The sequence below is a fragment of the Simochromis diagramma genome, unplaced genomic scaffold (assembly GCF_900408965.1).
Source record: "Simochromis diagramma unplaced genomic scaffold, fSimDia1.1 OVJJ01000107.1, whole genome shotgun sequence".
Lineage (NCBI taxonomy): Eukaryota > Metazoa > Chordata > Actinopteri > Cichliformes > Cichlidae > Simochromis > Simochromis diagramma.
The window spans coordinates 5,669,036-5,691,142 of NW_024387209.1; the positions used below are offsets into that span (position 1 = coordinate 5,669,036).

The following is a 22,107-nucleotide window of genomic DNA, read 5'->3' on the forward strand; positions in this document are numbered from 1 at the left end:
CAAGGTGGCACTGACATGAGGATTGCGTAATCAGGCTAGAGACCAGCGCTGTGAGGCTGTAGAGAACTAAAGTGGGTGATCGCCAGCTTTTTAATCACATCAGTCAACTGTCCCATTACTTTCTCACGCTATCAATGCAATACTTTTGTTAAGAACCTTAATTAAAGCTCACAATCTCCACTTGAATTGTGTTTTTATTGCTTTAGTAAAAAATAATTGTGCTGGTGTGAAGCTGCAAAATCACGAAAACTGGATCACTGTCCATCAATGGAGAGGACTTTGGTAGATTTACTGAACAAAATCAGGTAACAGACCAACCTGATATGGTAAAATTTAATCTATGAGAAGGCTCCACGTCCAACCTTCTACAGCTGTAACACTTGAAGTAATGCCTCCACCAGGTTTTAAGTTATTGGCATTGATTGTTTATCACGAGGACAAGCACAAAAAGCTGGCAACAGAAGATAAGTCGGGTAATTATTACCCAGTATGGAAACCTGTTCATGAGAGAAATATCCAGTTATCTCAAATATGTTATTTTTTTAGCCCAGCATCACACAGAATGTGCCTAAAATGTCATTTGCAGAAAAACATAATGAATTAAATAAAGAGGATGTTTCAAAACATGACCTTTGTATGGAGAAAACTGCAGCCCTCATTAAACCCAATTTCCTTCGGGGTCAACCTTCAGGATCAATAAAGTTTTATTGAATTGAATTGAATTGAATTGAATAGTTTTGCCTCCTCTAAGCAGCAAAAATTGCCCCCCCCCCCCCCCCACCACCACCACCACCACCACCACCATCTCTCCCGAGAGCAATGATGGCAGAGAGAAGAAGACTGCTCAGAGGACAGTTGGGTACCAGCATAAACAACATATACGATTCAAAGTTAATGTAGTTTAATGGAAAGCATGCACAAATATGGATCTCCGGTGATTAAATTGATTCAGCATGAAGCTACATGTTCAGACACTTGTCTGATGATGTAGTAGTAACGTAACTAAGGCTAAGCCATCCTCAAAAGAAATGAAACACTCCAAAAATAATTAATAAAAGGCAGCGTTATGTTCACTAACCTAAAGCTGAATCACTGCAGAGAGTACGCACTGCTGGTTAGTGTCATTCCAAAATGACAACATGCTGCTGCACACTCTGCGATGAACTGCACTCTCTGGTACACAGGTTCAATTGATTATTAACACAAACATCCAATTTCCCAATCACATGGCAACAGCGTGATGCATTTAGGCATGTGGACACTAACAAGGTGACCTATTAAAGTTCAAACTGAGTATCAGAAAGGGGAGGAAAGGTGATTTAAGTGACTAGTTGGTCTTTGAAGCAGATGGCCTACAACAGCAGAAGCCCGCACTGGATGGCACTTCTGTCAGCTAACAACAGAAAGATGAGTCTACAGGTTAGCTAGCTAGAAGAGTGGAAAAAAAAAGTTGCCTGGTCTGATGAGTCTCAATTTCCTTTGCAACATTCAGATGGCCCCATTATAACATAAACTAATTGTGGTATATCACATCTTTGGAAAGCTGAGTTCAATTTCTGTAGCCACACTCAGGCCTGATTACTGCCACACCTATTCTAAAATCAAGAAATCATGTAAATGGGACCTGTTTGACAAAGTGGAGTAGACCAAAAGATCCTCAAAAGCCAGACATCATTCCATGCTGTGGTGTGCAGGGGGAGCAGCACAGCAAAGAAGGACTCATCCAGGCTGGAAAAACTGATCAGGAAGGCTAGCTCTGTGGTCGCATGAAGCTGGACACTCTGGTGACAGTGGCAGAGAAAAGGACACTAAAAAAATTGCTGGACATTATGGACAATGCTGGGCATCCTCTGTACACGGCCATAAACAACCAGAGGAGTCTGTTCAGTGACAGGTTGCTTCTCCCAAAGACAAGAACCAACAGACTTAAAAACTCCTTTGTCCCACACGCCATCAGACTGTTTAACTCCTCTCTGGAGGGGAGAGGGAGGAGAAACAGGAGGACAAAGGAGGGGGGAACAACTAAGCTGTAGTGCCTCTTCACTTCACTGTGCAATACTTTTTGTGCAATACTTTTTGTTAATAGTCAACGGTGCAATAGACTTCAATACTTGAAATGTGCAATTCACTTGTATTCTTATTCCTATTTATACTATTTATCCCTTTCGTATATTTTATTTATATATTTGTATATATATAATATTCTGCTCACGTATTGTAACTCCTGACGGTGCTGTGCTATTGGAAACCGAATTTCCCAGAGGAACCCACCTGAGGGATTAATAAAGTTTTATCTTATCTTATCTTATGATCCAAGCAGTTTCAGGAACAAATGAGAAACAAAGTCACTGAGATCTTTTAGTCTGGAAAAGCCATTTCCAAAGCTGTGGGACTCAGTGAACTACAGTGAGAACCATTATCCGCAGATGGAAAGGTGGTGAACCTTCCCAGGAGTGGCTGGCTGACAAAGATTTCTCCAAGAGCGACTCAATAACTCATCCAAGAGGTCACAAAAGACCCCAGAACAACATCGAAAGAAATGCAGACCTCACTTTTTAATTAGTTTTTCTGCAAAAAATATTTGATGTCCAGAGTAGAGGTTTGCTCAGATTTAGTTTGAAACAGTAGCACAGAAGTCACAACATCCTGACCATGGTAGTATAATGCTACTTAAGACACCATTTCACACACCTTAATCTATAAGTTTTTTGAGTACTGCAGAAACAAATAAATGCTGGTTTGCAGAAAGTAAGAGTCACGGATTTAGTCTTTAGTTTGACTCAGTTTTGCATAAAAATGATTGAAAACCATAATTTTCTCCTCCGCCATGAAATAAGAGGTTGCTGCTCTTGAGTAAAATGCAGTTTCAACTGAAGCATAACAATATGCTGCATCATTTTTCAGAAAGGAATGCAAGTTAGTGCTGTGTAATGCAAAATCGCAGCATTTTAATGTCCTTTTTTTTAGCCTTGATGTCCTAATTGGCTGCTGCGCTGATTCCTTTTCCCTCATCATCGTGTATTTGTGTCTTTTCATACTACAAACACACACAGACAAGGACACACACTCTACCAGCGGGTGCTCATTAATTGAGGATGAGAAAACTAAAGGGAGAAATGTGGGGTGCTATTCCTGTCCCGCAGTAAAGGAGGAGGAGCTGGAGTGGGCAGACTAGACTCATCGATGGCTTTTGAAGTAGTTATTGAGTCCATTAGATGTTTTATCATCAGTAAGATGAAAGTAGGGATGGCTGCTCATCTGTCATTTCCTTTCATTGTTCCAGGGTTTGTCTTTGTGTCTCTCGCTTTCAAACTTTCTTTCTCTGACTTATTTAGAATTCTTCTTGTTTTTACTTTCATTTTTTTCCTGGAAGTTTTCTGACTCTAAATTTCACTTCTTCAGCTTTCTGTGTTGTTGCGTTATGTATTCTCTTTTTTCACTTTTTTGAAGCTCGTTTCATCTTGTTTTCTGTCTTTTTAACACGTTTTTCTTGTTTTTTAGTCTGAAGTATTGTGGAAAGTCTCAAGTCACCAGTCATTTCTTTGTGTTTTCCTAGGAAATTGTGGAATAGGTTCAGCAATGTATAGAAACATGTGCAAATTACATTTATATACAGTATATAAAGCAAAACCTAAGTACAATTCTATCAAGCTTGAAAGTCAACATTTGGTGTGACCACCTTTATTCTTCAGCACAGTCTGAACTCTCTTAGGCAGCTTTCTTGTCATGTCTTTAAGTCGTCTTCAGGAATAGTTCTCCAGGCTTCTTGAAGGACATTCAAAGCTCTTCTTTGGATGTTTCTGCCTTTCGTTCTATTTTCTGTCAACATGATCCCACACTGCTTCAATTGTTGAGGTCCGGGGTCTGGGGAGGCCAATCCATGACTGATAGAGTTCAACTGTGTGTTTTTCTATCCAGGTACGACTTTACTGCATTGGCAGTGTGTTTGAGATCATTGTCATGCTAAAAAATGATGCCGGTGCCAATCAGGTGCAGTTCCAGATGGTACTTCATGGTGGATCAATATCTGATGGTACTTTTCTTTGTTTATAATTAATCAATTTTGACAAGATCTCCAACACCACTGGCTCTAATGCAGACCCAAACCATGACGGAGCCTCCACCTTACCTCCTCCATACATACTGTTAGTGATTAGTGACTCATCACTCCAACAGTTACCACTGATTTTCAGTCCAGTTCTTCCACTGAGACCATTTCTGATGAGGCTTTAGTGAACAGCAGCTGAATGAGCTGAAGGTTCAGATGTGTCTCTCAGGTCTGTTTCAGGTCTTTGCTGGGTTTTTTTCCTGTCTCTTAAGAGAGTGACTTTCAGAAAATATTCATCTGCTGTAGATAGTTTTTTGGGGGGGTGGTTTAGGCCTGACACATCTTCTTTTGTCCTTCACCTGTCAGGTTTAGACAAATGTTCAGCTAATAGCTTTTAGGGAATGATGGGAAAAATGTTACTTTGTCTGCCAAACTGTTGTCTTTGACTTTCTTCATAGATTTAACTAAATAAATGAAAACAAATTGTGGTCTCTGTAAAAGCTTAGTCCTTTAATAATCCACTTTCTGTTACTGTAACCATAAATGTTCATTTCCCCTGTTTTCCATTTCTGTTTTCTCCATTAAAAGCAAATATCCCTTTTTAAACTCCCATTTATAGTTTACTTTCTCCCTGTCTCACTCTCAGTGAAGGTCATGATGTTTCCTGATGATTTAGTAACATTAAAATACAAAAAAGAGAAAAGAAATCACACACTTCATTTGTGAGTGCTTTAGATTTCCCATCAGTTTTAACCGGCCCCCAGAGAATCATTCACGCCTGTAAGTACAGTATGTGCGTGGGTGTGATCATACATTTACATTTCAGCCATTTAGTTGGCATTTCAATCTGAATCAGAGTGCGGGAGGAGCGGTCGTACTAAAGAACACTGATGGAGGCAAACGATAAAGAATGCCTTTCAGTCTGGTTAGTTTTGGGAAGAAAGCTACTCAGTTTGGTTTAGGAGAAAGTTGTTTTGGGGACAAAAACATTTTTAACAACATCTTAAAAGACCTGTCTAACATAAGATTTTAAAGAAAATATTATCTCATGTTTCCAAGGTTCAGGTTAATCAGTTAGAAAGACTTTCAGTCATTTTTCTTACTTTTCTTTGATTTCTTCATCATTCAAACTCAAAATACAAAACAAGAAATACAAAACAATACAAAACACTGTAAATATTTTCTTGCTGAGAGTTAGACGACTAGTTTGAGAGACAGGTGACAGGTAGCACTGTCATGATAATATATGAAGCTGGATCCAACAGTTTTGTAGCATAGCACAGCACACCCTCAGGGGGAAACTGTTATTCTGACTTTGTCCAAAGGTTATACAACCTGCGAGAACATCTAAAGTTTGGTAATTCCTTCCTGTGCCTGACTTCTTCCAAACTAAAGACTTCTGCAGTGGCCCTCCAACACCTAAAATCACACTCTGATCATTATCAAAATCTAACACAATCTTATAATTTGTTTTACAAAGCTGATAACCACTTACAGCTTTACCTAAGGTACCTTATAGGCACTATAGTCCTTTCCTGCTATTGACAAGATATAAAACAAGCTCGAGATTATAAATCGGCCAGAAAAGCAGGAATAACTTGTGATATATAGAGAGCCATGACAAAGAACGTTTTTGCAGGTCTCTCTGCAGTCATGTGGAAAACTAATTACACCCCATGATTCAGTAGTTTGTAAACCACTTTTATCAGCAATATCTCAAAGTAATTGTTTTCTGCATGACTTTATCATTCTCTCACATCATTGTGAAAGACTTTTGGCCCAGTCTTCTTTACAGCATTGCATCAGTTCATTGAGATTTGCAGGCTTTCATTTATGCACAGCTTTCTCGCGGTCCTGCCAAAGCATTTCAGTCAGGTTGAGGTCTGGACTTTGACTGGTCCACTGCAGTACCTTGATGTTTCCTTTTTAATCATTCTGTTGTAGATGTGTTGATGTACTTGGAATCGTTGTCTTGTTTCATGACCCAGTTTAAGCCAAGCTTTAGCTGTCTGACAGATGTCCTCACATTTGACTCTAGAATACAGAGGAGTTCATGGTGGACTCAATGATTGTAAGGTGCTAATGTGGCTGCAAAAAAAGCCCAAATCACGACCCCTCCACCACCGTGCTGACAGCTGGTATGAGGTGTTTGTGCTAATATGTTGTGTTTGGTTTTGTGCATTATGACCAAACATCTGCATTAACCCTTTCACGCATAGTGGTCATAACAGTGGACAGCTATTCTGTTATAGACAGTGTTGATGTTAATTTATGTTTGGGGGCGTTGCACCCCGGAACCTTTAGAGGTTTTTCAGGGTTTTCTCTGTCGGAATGTAATGTGAGAAACAGTTTCCTGTTTGTGTTGCGACTAGCTGTGGTTGTTTCTAAAAGTGGTCAGTAAACATCCTAAAAGTGGCACCTGAGTTTCCGAGCATTTTTATCCTGAAGTCATAACATATTCAAAGGCTGTTTTCTTGTATTTGTGTCAGTGTTGATGGTATACTTGCACATAAACTACTACATTGGACACTAACGTGTCACTCCATACCCTGCCACCCACTGGTCAGCCAGCGGACTGACTAAGTGAACATGTAAAAAACTATTTGAAAAGTACATGTTTAAAAAAAATGAAGTTCAAAAATCTTTTTTCATGCCTAAAGATGAATAAAAATACTTAAGAAAAAAATCCTGATTTAGGTTGTCATAGTTCATGCATGACAGGGTTAAGTTTTGATCGGCTTTCACACACCAGAGTGAAACAAGGGTTAAACAGATGAATGTTTGTTTCTGTTGACATCAAAAACTTGTCTCAGTTGTAACAAAATAGTTTCATCTTTCAACATCCACGAAGGGACTGGTTTTGGACATTAGCTTTGGTTATATATAGACACAGCCTGTGCAGCTGTCAGCGTGTTTCTATGGTTGTCCTTTACAAATTATCCATCCATGTAATTTTAAACATATTTTTTAAACATAGACATTTTAAAATATCCAGTTACCTCCCAGTTAGCATATGGCCTCTTTAAAATGAAGGGACTGCAAATAATTGCTAGAATTTCTGTGAAAGATGAAATTTGGGCTGGAATAGATCCATGGACCTCTCAAATCTGTTGTTTGATCCACTGGAGCAAGTCCTGACACTCAGGTGTGGAACCGATCAAACAGCAATGAATACTTTTGTACTTTTGGCAGAGTACATTAAATTATTATCATAATAATGCTATTTTACAGTTAAATACAGTTTCACTTATAATTCTGCAAATGCACAGCTTCTGTTCTAGGTCATAAGCCATTTTTAAATTGTATTTCATTATGAATAAATGGGAGAACGGTCTTTATGAAATGCCAGGGGGCTGGAGTACATTATTCATATGATTGAATCCATCCTTAATGGATTGATTTTCCTGACAGAGATAAAGACTTGAAAGCTTTTTGAACACTTTGCAGATGCAGAGATATTAAAATTTGACTTTAAACTTTTGGTTCAGTTTTACTATGGGAAAGATTTTAAATCAAAATCAGCATCAGCCTTCACTAATACCCCTGTAAGTAATTGGAAGCAAATGACAAAACATCTGGTGCAGCTGGATGTCTCTACACTGAAAAGGCTCAACATTATGACCACAGACAGGTGAAGTGAAAAACAGTTGACTTGTTAGAAGCAGGGAAATGGACAAGTGTAAGAATCTAAGCGAAGTTGAGGATGACTTAGACGAGTGAGTCAAAACATCTCCAAAACTGTAGCTCTTGTGGGGTGTTCCTGGTCTGCAGTGGTCAGTATCTATCACAAGCGATCCAAGGGAGGAACAGCGGTGAACCACCGACAGAGTCATGGGTGGCCAAAGCTCACTGATGCTTGTGGAGAACAAAGGCTGGCCCGAGTGGTCCAATCCAACAGACAAGCCACTGTAGCTTAAACTGCTGAAAACATTAATGCTGGTTCTGACAGAATACACAGAGCATCACAGTTTGTTGTGTATGTGGCGGCATAGCTGCAGATCACTCTGGATGCCCATGCAGACCCTTGCACAGTGTCAAAAGCACCAACAGTGGGCATGTGAGCATCAGACTAGACCACCGAGGAAGGTGGTCTAGTCTGATGAATCACATTTTCTTTTACATCATGTGGATTGCCAGGTGCATGTGAGTCATTTACCTGGGGAACACCTGATACCAGGATGCACTATGCACTAGGGCAGGGCAATATGGCCAGAAATATTTATCACGATATATATCTGAAAATTTGCAATAACGATATAACTGACGATATAATTGACGTGAGACAAAATACTTTATAACTCCACAACTTTATTAGTGCAAAAAAAACCCATCAATGTATTTTCACTTAAACAAGCAGCTGTTTTTTTATGTGCATTAAAGCTATATAAAAATTTAACAGTGCAAATGCAAATTACTTGCCAAAAGGCATTTCCAGTGGAAATTGGCCGACATATCCTCAGCATAACCATGTATAATATCCACAAAACTTAAAAAGAGGTTATACACACACAATACCATAATATTATGTTGAAACACAGTATGTATTACTCCGCGAGGCTCCCGACTACGGTAGCTGTAATGCTCCGACAATCCATCAGGCGTAACAGAGAGTTCAGACTGTAGCTTAGCAAAGTCGTACTAAAACATTTTTTGACAGATTTTGAGCGCCGTGTACCACATAAAATCGGTTTGGTAATAACAGTAATAACGACGGCCCGCTTGCATGCTCTACCAAACAATGTGCTTTGGTGTGTATCTGATGGACAAAAGCCAAACCAGTTCCACACCACTGGAGCTGTGACGTTTTTACAAACCAATTCTGGTTCATCTGTTTCATTCAACAATCCGCTTTCGGCCTTCTGATATGATATGATATGATATGGCCCAGCCCTACTATGCACTCCACTCAAGCATCTGTGGGATGTGGTGGACACACAAGTCTGGCCCCTGAAGGGCTCACTTCACATTTTACAGGACTTAAAGGATCTATTGCTAATATCTTGGTACCAGATAGCACAGCACACCTTCAGGGGTAAAGAGGAGTCCATGCCTCAATGAGTCAGGTGGACAAATGCAATTTTAGGCAGGTGGTAATAATGTTATAACTGATTGATATATATATTGAATGGACCAAAGGTTTAGGTCCTCCTTGCTTCGATTAAGGCTCTTGATCATTCTCCTTCCACTTGTTCTGTTTATCCTGATCAAATAAAGGCATAAATAAATACTTAAAAAAGGAGCCCATAGTTTATAAATGAATTGCAAGTAATGTTGGTGTGCCCACATATTTGTGATCATCTCAGTTTAAATGCTCTGCAGACTGCATGTGTTACCTGGCCTTCACTGACCGTCGCTAACAAACTATAAATGTGTGTGTGTGTGTGTGTGTGTGTGTGTGTGCGTGTGTGTGTGTGTGTGTGTGTGTGTGTGTGTGCGTGCGTGCGTGCGTGTGTGCGTGCGTGCGTGTGTGTGTGTTAACAGCTGTGCCAGCAGCCCCGGTGAATGTATCGGTGACCCAGCTGAGGGCACACTCGGCCATGGTGACCTGGAATGTCCCTCAGGGAGACACCGTCATTGGATACGCCATCTCACAGCAGGTACAATACAGCAGCCTCGTATCATCGCTGCATGCATACACTGAGCATGCACAGCCAATGGACCATGCCTTTTCTTCTTTTTAAACTGAATGTCAAATACATCCTGATGTGCCCTCTCATTCAGCTGAAGGCCGATTAATTTTGCAGGGATCCAAATTATGAATTGAATGCCCAGAAAAGCTGGACCGGTGCCATGCTCGGGGCTGGAACAGCTTTTCAAAGATAAATTATGTATTTCTCGTGCTCATCTCGATCTCACGAGGGCTCACTTCTTTCTCTTTTGTCCTCCTGCTGCTGTCTTCTGGGATTTATTAAAATGCCGCGTCATTCATTAGCCGGGTAGGCAGTCAGCATTCGGCTCAAAGACACTTTGAGTCATGAGGGGTGGGAAAGTTTGGAAACCTCTCAGAGGAATTTGCTCATAAACATTTTACTTCTCAAGGAGCTCATTAATGTCAAGGATGGCTACTGGTTGACGTAGGTAATAATAAAAAAACAAATCTCTTAATTACATAAGGTGCAGCCAAAAGAAGGACTTTCCAAGTATCCAATTAGCAAGAAAAACCTGATAATCGAAGTAATCGATCTTTAAATATCCCCCAGGAGGAAAGATCCTGCCGTGGATTTGAGGGGGAAAAGATCGCTCACAAGTAAGACATCCACAGCTGTGCACTGGTGTGTCAGCTCAACTGTGTGAGGTTAACAAAAGTCATATGCTCTGCCCGTGTTTGGGGTAATTTATCATAAATAATTTAGTTGCACAGCTGTCGTGCCATATGCATAACGGTGTGTTAATGCAAAAATGGGCTTTGGAGATGTTCATAAGAAGTTGCAGGTATTTAATTAATTCAGGAAAAAAAGGCTCCAACAAATAGCTGAAAGCAACAGACACATTGGGAGCACATGCTTTATTAAAGCCATGAATTCACTCATTACTGCTCTGTCTAGTATTATAGATACTGTGTTCAGCTGTACTTCATACAGCTGTCTGTTTGCCTTTCAGACAGCTGACAGTAGAACAATAGTGTATTTTGTCCTCTTTCTGACCCTAACATCTGGAAGAAGAAATACAGACTGCTCTCAGCTCACAGGTGTGGTCTTCTGCTGCTGTTCAGATGCTCTTCTGCATACCTTGGTTGTAATAAGTGGTTATTTGAGTTACTGTTGCCTTCCTATCAGCTCAAAGCACACTGGTCATTTTCCTCTGACATCAAAAAGGCATTTTCCCTCAGTGAACTGATGCTCACCGAATAGTTTCTCTTCTTCAGGTCACTAGTAAACACTAGAAATGGTTGTGCAGGAAAATCACAGCAGATCAGCAGTTTTTGAAATACTTCAATCATCAACAACATTACCACATTAACATAATCTTCCACATTCTGATGCTCAGTTTGGACTTCAGGTCGTCTTAACCATGTCCACTTGTGTAAATACATTGAGTTTCTGCCAGCTGACTGGTTAATTAGATATTTGCATTAATGAGCGGTTGAACAAAATATGATTGTTCAGAATGTATTTCTCTTTCTTCATGAATTCATCGATTCATTGGTTACATTTCATTTAATTAAACGCTGCAGTCCTTCCACGTAGCACCTTTAAAGAACACAACTGTCACCTAAAGTACAAGAAGTTTGCGTCACTGTAAGAGACGTTTCACATTAATTCTGCTGTTACATAACATTTTGTCTGTCTGACATCTCTTAAAAACCTCGACTGCTAGCTCAGCTTGGCTCATTTTAATCAGTCTTCACCACCTACAGTTTTGGCAAAAGGAGAATGAGACATTAGCTGAGCTCTGAGTGGGTGTCGTCTCCATTAGCGGAAATTATTTGGCCAGGATTCGTCTCACAGGAGAAACATCCACAGCGGTGTCGATGCCAAACAACTCTTATTCTTTCTTTTTGTTTTTTTTTTCCCAAGTCACCTCACATCTGAGTCAGAATCCATCAACCTTTTGGCATTTTCAAGAAAACACAGGATCGGGATGTAAAACATCTCCTGCTTTAACCTCAGAAAGCACTTATGTAAAAAACACTTACTCAAATATTAATCGGGGAGGTGATGGTAGCAGGTGGATGCAGCGGGTATCCGTGCTGCAGGTTTTATCTACCGAGCCCGTATTTTCCATTGTTAGTCATCAAAGGTTGCCTTGGATCAGAGTGAGCTGCTACAAAAGGGCAAAAAATGCTGTTATATAAAAGGCTGCTCTGTCAATCAAGTATGTTTTCTACCATTTCTATTTTCCTTATTGCAAGAGTGGTCTCGCATCAGGCTTAAGTCTTGATTAGGATTCAAACGTGGCTGCTTTGTGGGATTATTTCATTCACAGTATCTTTCGGTGACATGCCGAGCCTTCTGTTTGTGAAGGAGAAGCAGGACGAGTGAATGTGCCCAGACAAAGAGTTGCTTCACTCATCTAAAGTTGTTCCAAATCCCACGGTGCTGGCTGCCAAGATGCACGCGTTACACAACCTCGCTCCCAAGCACACAAACACATGAAGTAACCCAGTTTAAGTTTCTGTGTCTGAGACTCCCAGCAGTCCTGGTTTCTATGACTTTAAATATCAAACACACAGGGTTAATTGATGATTAGTGCAAGGGCAATGCTTATCAAATAAAACCTGCAGAGAGTGCCTGTTTTAAACTTGTGTTGTGATGTTTGTACCAGAAGAAGATTGTCAGACTGTGACAACATCAGAGGAGAGATTTGTTTTTCTGCACCACTTTCCTTCTGAAATGCATTAGGCTGCTGCTGACTTCTTTCCTGACCTAAAAATAGCGACGCACCCAAACTTCGTGTTCACCTGCAGACTTCACGGTCACATTTTACTGAAGTAAAGGCGCCTTCTGTTCCTTTTTAAAGTGTCTGAAGCTGAACCCTGACAAATCAAACTTTAAGACTGCTGCCAAAATTAAAAGAAAGCTCGAAACCCCCTGCAAGAACAAGAAAATATTTACTTCAATTGTCAAATGTAGAGAACTTCCAAGAGCACACATTAGGACTTAAGAGGGTTTGTAGCAGCCAGTTGTTGATAATCAAATCCATTTGATAAACTGATCATTAGTGAGTGTGAGCACCTCTATAAAAGCAGACATTTGGGCAGTTTGCTGGTCTTCAGAAATCACAATGCCACAGTCTTTCAAGACGTAGACGTCCCAGCAAATTCACCCCAAAGTCAGACTGTACAATGCTCAGAGAAACTGCAAAACGAGCTACACCACACTTCATGACAGTACAATTAGAAAAAAACAGAAAAAGTATGGCTTCTTTGGAAGGGCTTCCAGGAGAAAGCCTCTTTGCTCTTAACAACCCACAAAATCCCTGGAATGAGGTTAAGGTTTGTTATTATGTTTGCTCATAATGCACAAAACCAAACGCCGCGTATCACCACAAACACCTCATACCTGCTGTCAGCATAGAGGTGGAGGCGTAATGATTTGGGCAAGTTACAGTCATTGAGTCGATCATGAACTCCCCTGCATACCAAAGTACTCTAGAGACATCTGTTAGGCAGTTAAAGTGTGGATGAAAGTAATGACCACCTCTAAGTGCAGACCTCGACCTGATTGAAATGCTGTGGCTTGGCAAAAGAGAGCTGTGCATAAATAAATGCCCTCAAACCCTCAATGAACCGAAGCACCGCTGGACAGGAGAGTAGACCCAAAGTCCTCTACGATGTGAGAGACTGATATGACATACAGAAATGTATTGTTTCAAGTTGTCACTGATCCCAAGGTGGTTCTACAAACTACTGAATTATGCATACTTTAAAAATTCTATTTTTTCCATCCTGTAAATGGATGCAGGGATTATAAAACACTCATGAAATCAACTAAAACCAGAGAGTCTGTCAATGTAGAACGTTTGTTTTACCTACCTTGAAAATATAAAGACTGACTCTCAGCAGGCACCTCAAACCTGCAGGCTTTACTTTCTTCTGTCATCAAACAGTATAAAACGCTCATCATCAAATGCTCTTTTGCTTGTTAAGAATTAGAAAAAATCTGTTTTCCCATGGGTATTCCTATGTTAACTACAATTAGAAAATATATATAAAGATGACCAGCTTTTTTAAAAGCGGTTATCTATTTTGGAGCCGACCTTTGTGGCACAAAAATATAAAGGAAAAAGGGGTGGCTCAAGACTTTTGCACAGACCTTTAGATGGCTGTGACAAGTGTCCATTAGTTTTGATTTCCTGGTTTACTGTCTTACTTAAAACTGCAGAATTAAATGTGCCTATGAGGTAAACTGACAAAACCTGAAAATTAGAAAGTATCTTGAGTTACGTCAGCGGCACTTTTCAAAATTAGATGGTTTTGGAGTTTTTATTCCAAAATGGTAATGCCTCCATCTCAGCTGAGTCACTGGTGCTGATTAACGATCCTTTTAACCCCCGTTGATTCAGTATATACTTTTATATGACGGCCTTTTAGATCAAAGTGTCCTGGCTGACTCGCTGCCTGCAGGGCTGCCAGAGGAGCAGCAAACACCACTTTGACTCTCCACTCGAGACATCTGGAGAGCCTCGAGCGTCCTGACAGCTTTCTATTTATTGACTCTTCCTCAGCCTTCAGTGCTCCACAGGCACGTTCGCAGTCTGGGAAACTTTCTCAAACTGGACTAGCTGTCGCTAGATGATGCTTACCAAGCAGTTGTTAAAAAATCCTCATTATGAGCTGTTCTGATGCCGAGCTGGTGGTTTTTTAGAATATTTGGTGTAATTGGTGTGTAATGGCCAGAAATGACAATAACAAAAAGCTTGAATATATTATGAGCCATTTTCTACAATCTCAAAAACAAGAATGCAGGCTGGTGCTTTTGTGTGAACACCAATTATCTCTGAGCAGCGCTCATCAGGATGTCTGCAGTTAAAAAGAAGACAGTTAAAGGTTCCTTCATACAGAGTCTCCAATCAGAGCAATTAAAGTCTCGTGCAAGTCTCGTGTTGTCGGGAAAACTTAGCCACACAAAAACATGATTTCTTTTTTTTTTTCCATATTTGTCACACTAAACAAGATAAATACAGAATGCAGTTTTTAAATTATAATTTTGATTATTAGGAGAAGAAAAATTTACCCAAACTTACCTGGGCCTGTGTGAAAGAGTAATTGCCCCCTTAGTGTTTCTTCTTCACTTGATTTTTTCCCCACTTGCTATGTGTTTATACACCTCTCTGCATTTAATCATTAGTTATTATTAATCTCTGTCTCTTCTCCACAACATGTTTTCGTCTTTTTTCCCCCCCCCTTAACCCCAATTAGTTGTGACAAATGGCCTTCCCTCACTGAGCCTGGTTCTGGCAGAGGTTTCTTCCTGTTAAAAGGGAGTTTTTTCATCCCCATTCTCGCCAAGCCTGTACGGGGACTGATTGTCGTGTTTTCTCTGTTTTCTTTGTATTATTGTAGGATGTCTACTTTACAATATAAAGCACATTGAGGCAACTGCTGTTGTGATTTAGCACCAAATAAATAAAACTGAATTGAATTTAAATTAATTAAATTAAATCTAATAACTAGCTGTGCCACACTTGGCCGCAAGAACTGCAATCAAGCGTTGCCACATGTGCAGTTTTATCAAGATCACCACTCTTAAAGGCTAAAATCAGGTCTTATTGTGTTGGCTTAGCAATTCCAGACACACAAACACAAATGCAAATTATGCTGGAAACTCTTAGCTTGTTTTCTGTGTCCGAGGGGGAATGAAGAACCAAAATGCATCTTAACTGCTGTTACCATGGTGCCACGTTAAGTGGAAGCCTGCTGCAGCAGCTCTTGTGTTTTCTGTTGTTGTTTGTTTTTTGCCATTTTCTTAATTTTACTGAACTACTAGTAAGTTTATTTACTCCATAAATATAGTGCAGATATCTGCCTGGCAGAGAATCCTCTGCAGACATTATTATTATTAACCATCCATTTTCTTCCTCTTATCAATTCAGGGTCCTGGGACTCTAGCAGTCTTCATGTTCACATAACATGAAGGATTTGATTTGCGATTGTTACTTTGAATCCACGCACACAGTGTATTTACATATTACCCTCTGAATCCACAGCTCATTTTAAAGATATGAACTGTAGAGTTTGGTGGGTAACCTTGTGAAAATGTTCTTGCCTCGATTCTCGCAGCCCCTCATGGATGTATGCTGCTTTGTGTTGTCTTTCCAGTAACTTTGTCTTCTTCTGCAGGCACCTTTTATCACTGGACTTTAAATAAACACGGTGAATGTGATCTTCTCAGTGCTAAAGCAGCTGAAAACTCAGATATTTCCCCAGGGAGGTGGTGGAGACCAAAAATGCAGCTAAAACTGATTAAATTGTGGACTTGAATTAAAGCATGGCTCTAAATTAATAATTATCTTGTTGTGTTTTACCTTCTGATTGCAAAAATGGAGATGATAATATGTCTGTGTTGTATTTACAATTTATAAATCCACCCATCCCCAAATTTTCACTAAAGACAGCTGTTAAAAAGTAAAATTTATCTCCACGGGGTCACCATCTGTTTACCTGCTGATCCAGAAGGTGACATTTCTTCATTAATTCTGCAGCTCCTTATACTAACAGAGCATCTCTGCCTGAACATGTGTTTTTCTGTTTCTTTTGAATGACTATTGCTGGTGTTACCTTGCCTGCAGACCTAATTTCTCCCATTGGGGCTGTATGGGTGTGAGGTGAATTTCTATGAGGCGAAGCTGCTTGTTATTGCAGGGATTCTGCTTGCATTTCAAGTATTTGCCTTTACATGTGACATAATGATGATTTTTTTTATTGGTAAATTAGTTTAGCAAAGTTTACTTTAAAAGAAAACAGAAAAGATTCTTCTCCTTTTAAGACAACACTATCTGCCTCGAGCAAAGTACGAGGCCATTACTGCTTTTATTAGATCATAATACTTAAGCTGTCAGCCGGATACGCTGATCAGATCCTGAGATTTGATTTAAATTTGCCGTAAGTGTGGCACATTAATGTCTTTGTGTGTGCAAAAGCATCCACCACATGTATTCCTCATGTGTGCACGTATCCTGTCTCCAGAGGCAGGACGGCCTGATGCAGCGCTCCATACGAGAGGTGAACACGTCCAGCCGCTGGTGTGTGCTGTGGGACCTGGACGAAGACACACACTACAGTGTCCAGGTGAGAGAAACACACACACACACACACACACACACACACACACACACACACACACACACACACACACACACACACAGTGTGAAGTTTAATAGCTATTACCTATTTAATGATAGCTATGTAATAGCTAATAGCTAATTAGACTGATGTATGTATTAGTTGGATGGTATCTTTTTCTAAAAGGCAGGTGTGTAATGGTGTAACTAACCATTTTTATTGGCTATGTAACCCATAAACACTGCCATTACAAAAGGTCTTATGCAAATGTAGGCTTACAAAACACAAAATAGCAATAGAAGAAGAAGAAGTTGATAATTCAGAAGTATTTTGGAGCAGTTGTGAAACTCAGGAGGAGGAACGACATGCAGGATACACCGTGAACAGGACTGAAGTGTTCAGCCCACAGCTGTACACAAGGAAACAAGAAAAAACTCTGGAAAACCAGGAATGATGGCTGGGAAGTTTGAGGAATGCAACAAGGCAATCTGGCAAATTTAAGGTTTCTCACGTGATGTCTCACTGCCAGAAACCTCCAGCAACCACTTGCCAATCAGTTGGCAAATACACACTGCTCCCTAGCAACCAGTGTTTACCGAGACGGGGTGGTCTGTGTCCTTAGGTCTGTGTGAGTGAGGCCTAAGCTTCCTCCATTTGCCTGGATTTTTTCCATATTTTCCTACAAATCACTCACTGTTACACAAGTGGTAGTGAAACTTGATAATGTGCAATGTGAACTGAAAATGGAGAAGTTTCAAAGAGAAGCCAGCGTTCTTCAAAAGAGGCAACTTTTGTTTTGAAGGCAAACCTTCTCCATTTCTGGTCTGTCACACTTTTCACAGTTTCACGGCGCCTGAGAGAGCAGGTGTTTGTAGGCAAGCCCATCACTACAATTCAAATTACGGCCACAGCAATCTGCTAGCAACAAAATCAATCACAGCAAAGTTTTTGCCAGGTAGATGGGGAATATTCATTTTCCCTTAGTTACAGATGGTTGCTGGGGGCTCACTGGCGTGTCTGCCAGCTTCCACATTCTTGATATTATTTCAAATGTTTCTTTTAGGCTGTTATGATAGGAACAGTTGAAAAATGATGGAGGAAAACGGGCATTGAATGGCACTTTTACTTTAGCCAGGTGTCCAAAAATGGTGCACAAGTTAACATCATGTGGTTAGCGGTCACGTCTACAAAACCTCAAAAATTAAGAGATTGATTACTGATTAAACACAGGTACGATGAAAAACCAGTTGAAAACAGGCAGGAAGTACGTCTGACTGAAGTGTAAGACTGGCTGAGACTTCAGAATAAAACAGGAAGTGGCTAAAGCAACAGAGGAATAGAAAAATAGAAAAAGGAAGTAAGTAGACTTGACATCAGCCAGCAGAATAAAACAGGAAACAACTAAAGAAAAACCGTCTGTGTCCTCCTAACTTTGCAAATTTTAAAAAGTTGACAACAATCATGGAAGCTAAGCCAAACCATTTGGGTTAAACAATAAAGTTGTCCTGTAGTCCGCAAAAGTTGCTGCAAAAGAACTTTAATGTCTTCAGATTAATGCTCTTCTCTGTGCACCTTAAATGAATGAAGTTGTGTCACAAGAGTATGTGTCTGTCCAGGTCAGGACAATCTTTTAGATGCCAGACCAAAGAATTTTCAGCATGTTGCAAAAAGGGACTCATAGTATTGAGCCATAAGGTAAGAAAATGTTCATCATGTTTGTACAAATAGACATGAGGTCTAAATGATATATTAACAAAGCCATACATTTAGAAATAAAACTGGACGATTTGGTCTTTGTAAGTGCTTTGAAATGGAGATTTTTTGCCTCTGTGTATGGAAAAAAGAGACCTATCATCATCCTCTTCTTCTTTATTTTCATTCTGTGAGTCAGCTAGAGTACATTTGCATGATTCACAGTTTAAAAAACTGTGACTGGTTGTTTATAGAGCTCCTCAGTTCATCCTCTGTCTGAAACAAGTAGTTTTACCTCCTGCTCTTTAAGACCTACACCTTGAAAGCTCATTTTAGCCTGTTTCATGGGCATGCAGTGTAACGTATAAATAAATCCTTGATGACCTGATGCAGCTTGTTCTGAAAATTCAATAAATAAATATTGAGAGGAGTATAATGACTTTTTCAACTTACACACACATTTTTAGAAAACAAATTTAGGTCTTTATTTAAAACTTTAACATCATTTGTCAATTCTGCCGAGAAGAAATATCCTTATAAATATATATATATATATATATATATATATATATATATATATATATATATATATATATATATATATATATATATATATTAGGGGTGCAACGATACACAAAGTTCACGGTTCGGTTCAGTTCGATACTTTGGTGTCACGGTTCAATATTTTTTCGATACAAAAAAAATGTTCATGCCTTTTTAATTTGTCATTTATTAAAATTATAAATATATATTTTAACTCAAAAGTGCAGTTTTTAAATTTAATGTTGCTGAAACAACAAAGTACAAATATATATATATATATATATATATATATATATATATATATATATATATATATATATCTGATTGAGGAATCTATGGGCAGAAATCTGTGCCATCAGAAACTGAATTTGAATAAATTCAATTTGAATTTGAATTGCTCAGATTGAATCTGAATTGTAACTTGAATAAATGCTTTTGAAAACTGAATTTGAATTAGTCTAATTTGAAATTGAATTTATGGTTTGGAAATGATCATCACTAAATTGAAATTGAATTTTATATTTTGAAAATGAATTGATTTGCTTTGAAACTGCATTTTATCCTTTAAAAATTCAGCTCTCGAATAATTTCAGTTTCACTTCTCACCATTCAGTTTCAGTTCTACAATTCAATTCCAGTTCTACTCTAAGTACATCCTTACAGTGGCTCACAGGACAAGGCCACATTCCTGTCCTGCCAGAAGAGAAGAGAAACTTCAGAGTCTTCATGCAGTTCAACCACACCTGTCATATTCCATATGACAGGGGTCTCAAACTCCAGTCCTCAAGGGCCAGTGTCATGCAACTTTTCCATGCCCTCGAGGACTGGAGTTTGAGACCCCTGCCGTATGGTGTTCATCCTGTTTTCTACCCCACAGTTACAGCATGTCTGACTGCCTGTTCAGCATATGCAAAAATATATGAGTTTAAGCATGTGATGACTAAGGCCTTCTATTATGGTGTTTGTCACCACATGTCACAGACATCTGGATGATCATTTGGAATAAACAAAAAACTTGTTACTTCATCTTTTATCTTTATTATTATCATTGTTCTTATTTTACATTTTTTATTGTTAGGCATTGGGTTTATTTGTAGTAGTCCTTTCCAACTTCTTTCCCTCTTCCATGTTACTGTGGCAGCTTGTCAGCATCTATTTGGGGTTGGGAGTGGAACAGAAAGTAAGGAAATCCAAAGTGCCATTAAAACCAGGAGAGGTTCTTATATTTCAGATGAAGGGATTAATTCAAAAGAAATGACCTCAATGCCATATTTTATTTAGGAACCCTAGAGAGCACTTTGCAAAATAACACATTCTTATAATTTCACCCTCAGATGAGCCAAGCTACAACTGTCAGGGAAGGTGATGTAGGTACAGAGCATATGAGAGTGGTTAAGTTAACGTCTCTTGTCTAGATGAAGGCACAAGAGGGATCAATGGCAAAGATTCAGTATCTTCAGTGGACACTCCATTTCTGGCACAAAACACCTGTAAAAGATGGTCAATTTAGGAGGTGACCCAACAACTTCAGCCTGTCAAACATATTAATGGAGCAGTATGCTTTAAAAAAAAAAATCTAATTAAGCATGCACTCAATACCCTAAGAATTATTATGGTAGTTAAACACAGTGATAGCTGTATATCATATTATATCACTTCAAACAGAGGTGATCCAGTAATGCTGCACTAATGAATTAGACTAACTATTCACTTTAGCTAAAGTTGTTAAGTTAGCTAAAGAGTTGGGATGCTGTGTAAGACATAAATAAAGCTAAAATACAAAGGTTTGGGCACCGTTTTGCATGTTTCCCTACTGCAGGGGTCTCTGCAAGCATACAGAGGGGGTACTCTGAGAGGGTACAAGATGACAGCTTTGGAATTCTACTAGAAACAGTCGATCATATTTGTTTGTCAAAGCTGAATTCAGGGCAAACTACGCTAAATTAGCGTTTTTAGCTAGCAGCTACAATAAGCATAAAAGTTACCTTACGGCTATCATTTGTTAACATGACGCTTGTTCTTATACATGTAATACATTTATTACCAACCTGAGAGTTCATCCGCTGGTCATTCGACATGACGAATGACTTCTGAAGTCTTAATTCAGCTCAAGATGCTGTAGATTCCCGTCGGTAGCACTTTCGGTCCGCTAGTAAAACGTAGTTCTATTAATCTGCGCTTGAACCGGAACCGGATGTAAGTTCCAAAAAACTGAAACTGAATGGTGAGAAGTGAAACTGAAATTATTTGAGAGCTGAATTTTTAAAGGATAAAATGCAGTTTCAAAGCAAATCAATTCATTTTCAAAATATAAAATTCAATTTCAATTTAGTGATGATCATTTTCAAACCATAAATTCAATTTCAAATTAGACTCAAATTCAGTTTTCAAAAGCATTTATTCAAGTTACAATTCAGATTCAATCTGAGCAATTCAAATTCAAATTGAACTTATTCAAATTCAGTTTCTGATGGCACAGATTTCTGCCCATAGGAATCACTCATCTTTGGAAAAGAAAGTTTATTACAGAGAAATGGCTCTTTCCAAAATAAAAGCTATACTATACGCTTCTTCTCGGCTATATTCTCAGCAGCATATTAAACATATCAGGTCCCCATAAGGAGAATCATGTGCTAACGGCTGTCTAAATGACTCCACTTGTCTTTGCACTAGGATGCTGTCGGAGTAAATGTGCAGTCATATTCGTTGTGTTCCCACTAGTGCGGTCAGCGTTAATCTCGTTGAAATGACGTTAACGCCACAACACGGCAAGTTAACGAGCTACCGCGGATCGCCCCGTGCATGGGGCTGGACGGCCAACACATTAACGAGCTAACTGCACTAACACACTAGTTCCCACCAATGTAATTGAGCATTGCGTGGCACATCCGACATACTGTTTTACTTTTGTCCATGATGCGCTTACCATCAGGGTCATATGTCACATGAAAACCAAAATAGTTCCAAATGCCACATCTGAATGAGGGTGGGGGAGGTTCAATTTGCCATGTTGCAAGGAGAGCTTAACCTCTGTCTCGCTAGCTTGCCCTGCGCTCAGTGAATCTGCGTTCGACTACTCCGCCTAGGCTGCACTGTCGAG

At 39.4% G+C, this 22,107-nt stretch overlaps 1 protein-coding gene across 1 annotated transcript in view; it reads left to right on the forward strand.

Annotated features, from left to right (window-relative positions):
• Window positions 1–22,107, forward strand: part of LOC120746155 (fibronectin type III domain-containing protein 5-like) — a 59,287-nt gene that overhangs the window by 24,334 nt on the left and 12,846 nt on the right. The window contains exons 2-3 of the mRNA XM_040051464.1: window positions 9,530–9,645; window positions 16,677–16,778. Of these exons, the coding sequence (XP_039907398.1) occupies window positions 9,530–9,645; window positions 16,677–16,778 (218 nt within the window). The remainder of the gene's footprint in view (window positions 1–9,529; window positions 9,646–16,676; window positions 16,779–22,107) is intronic.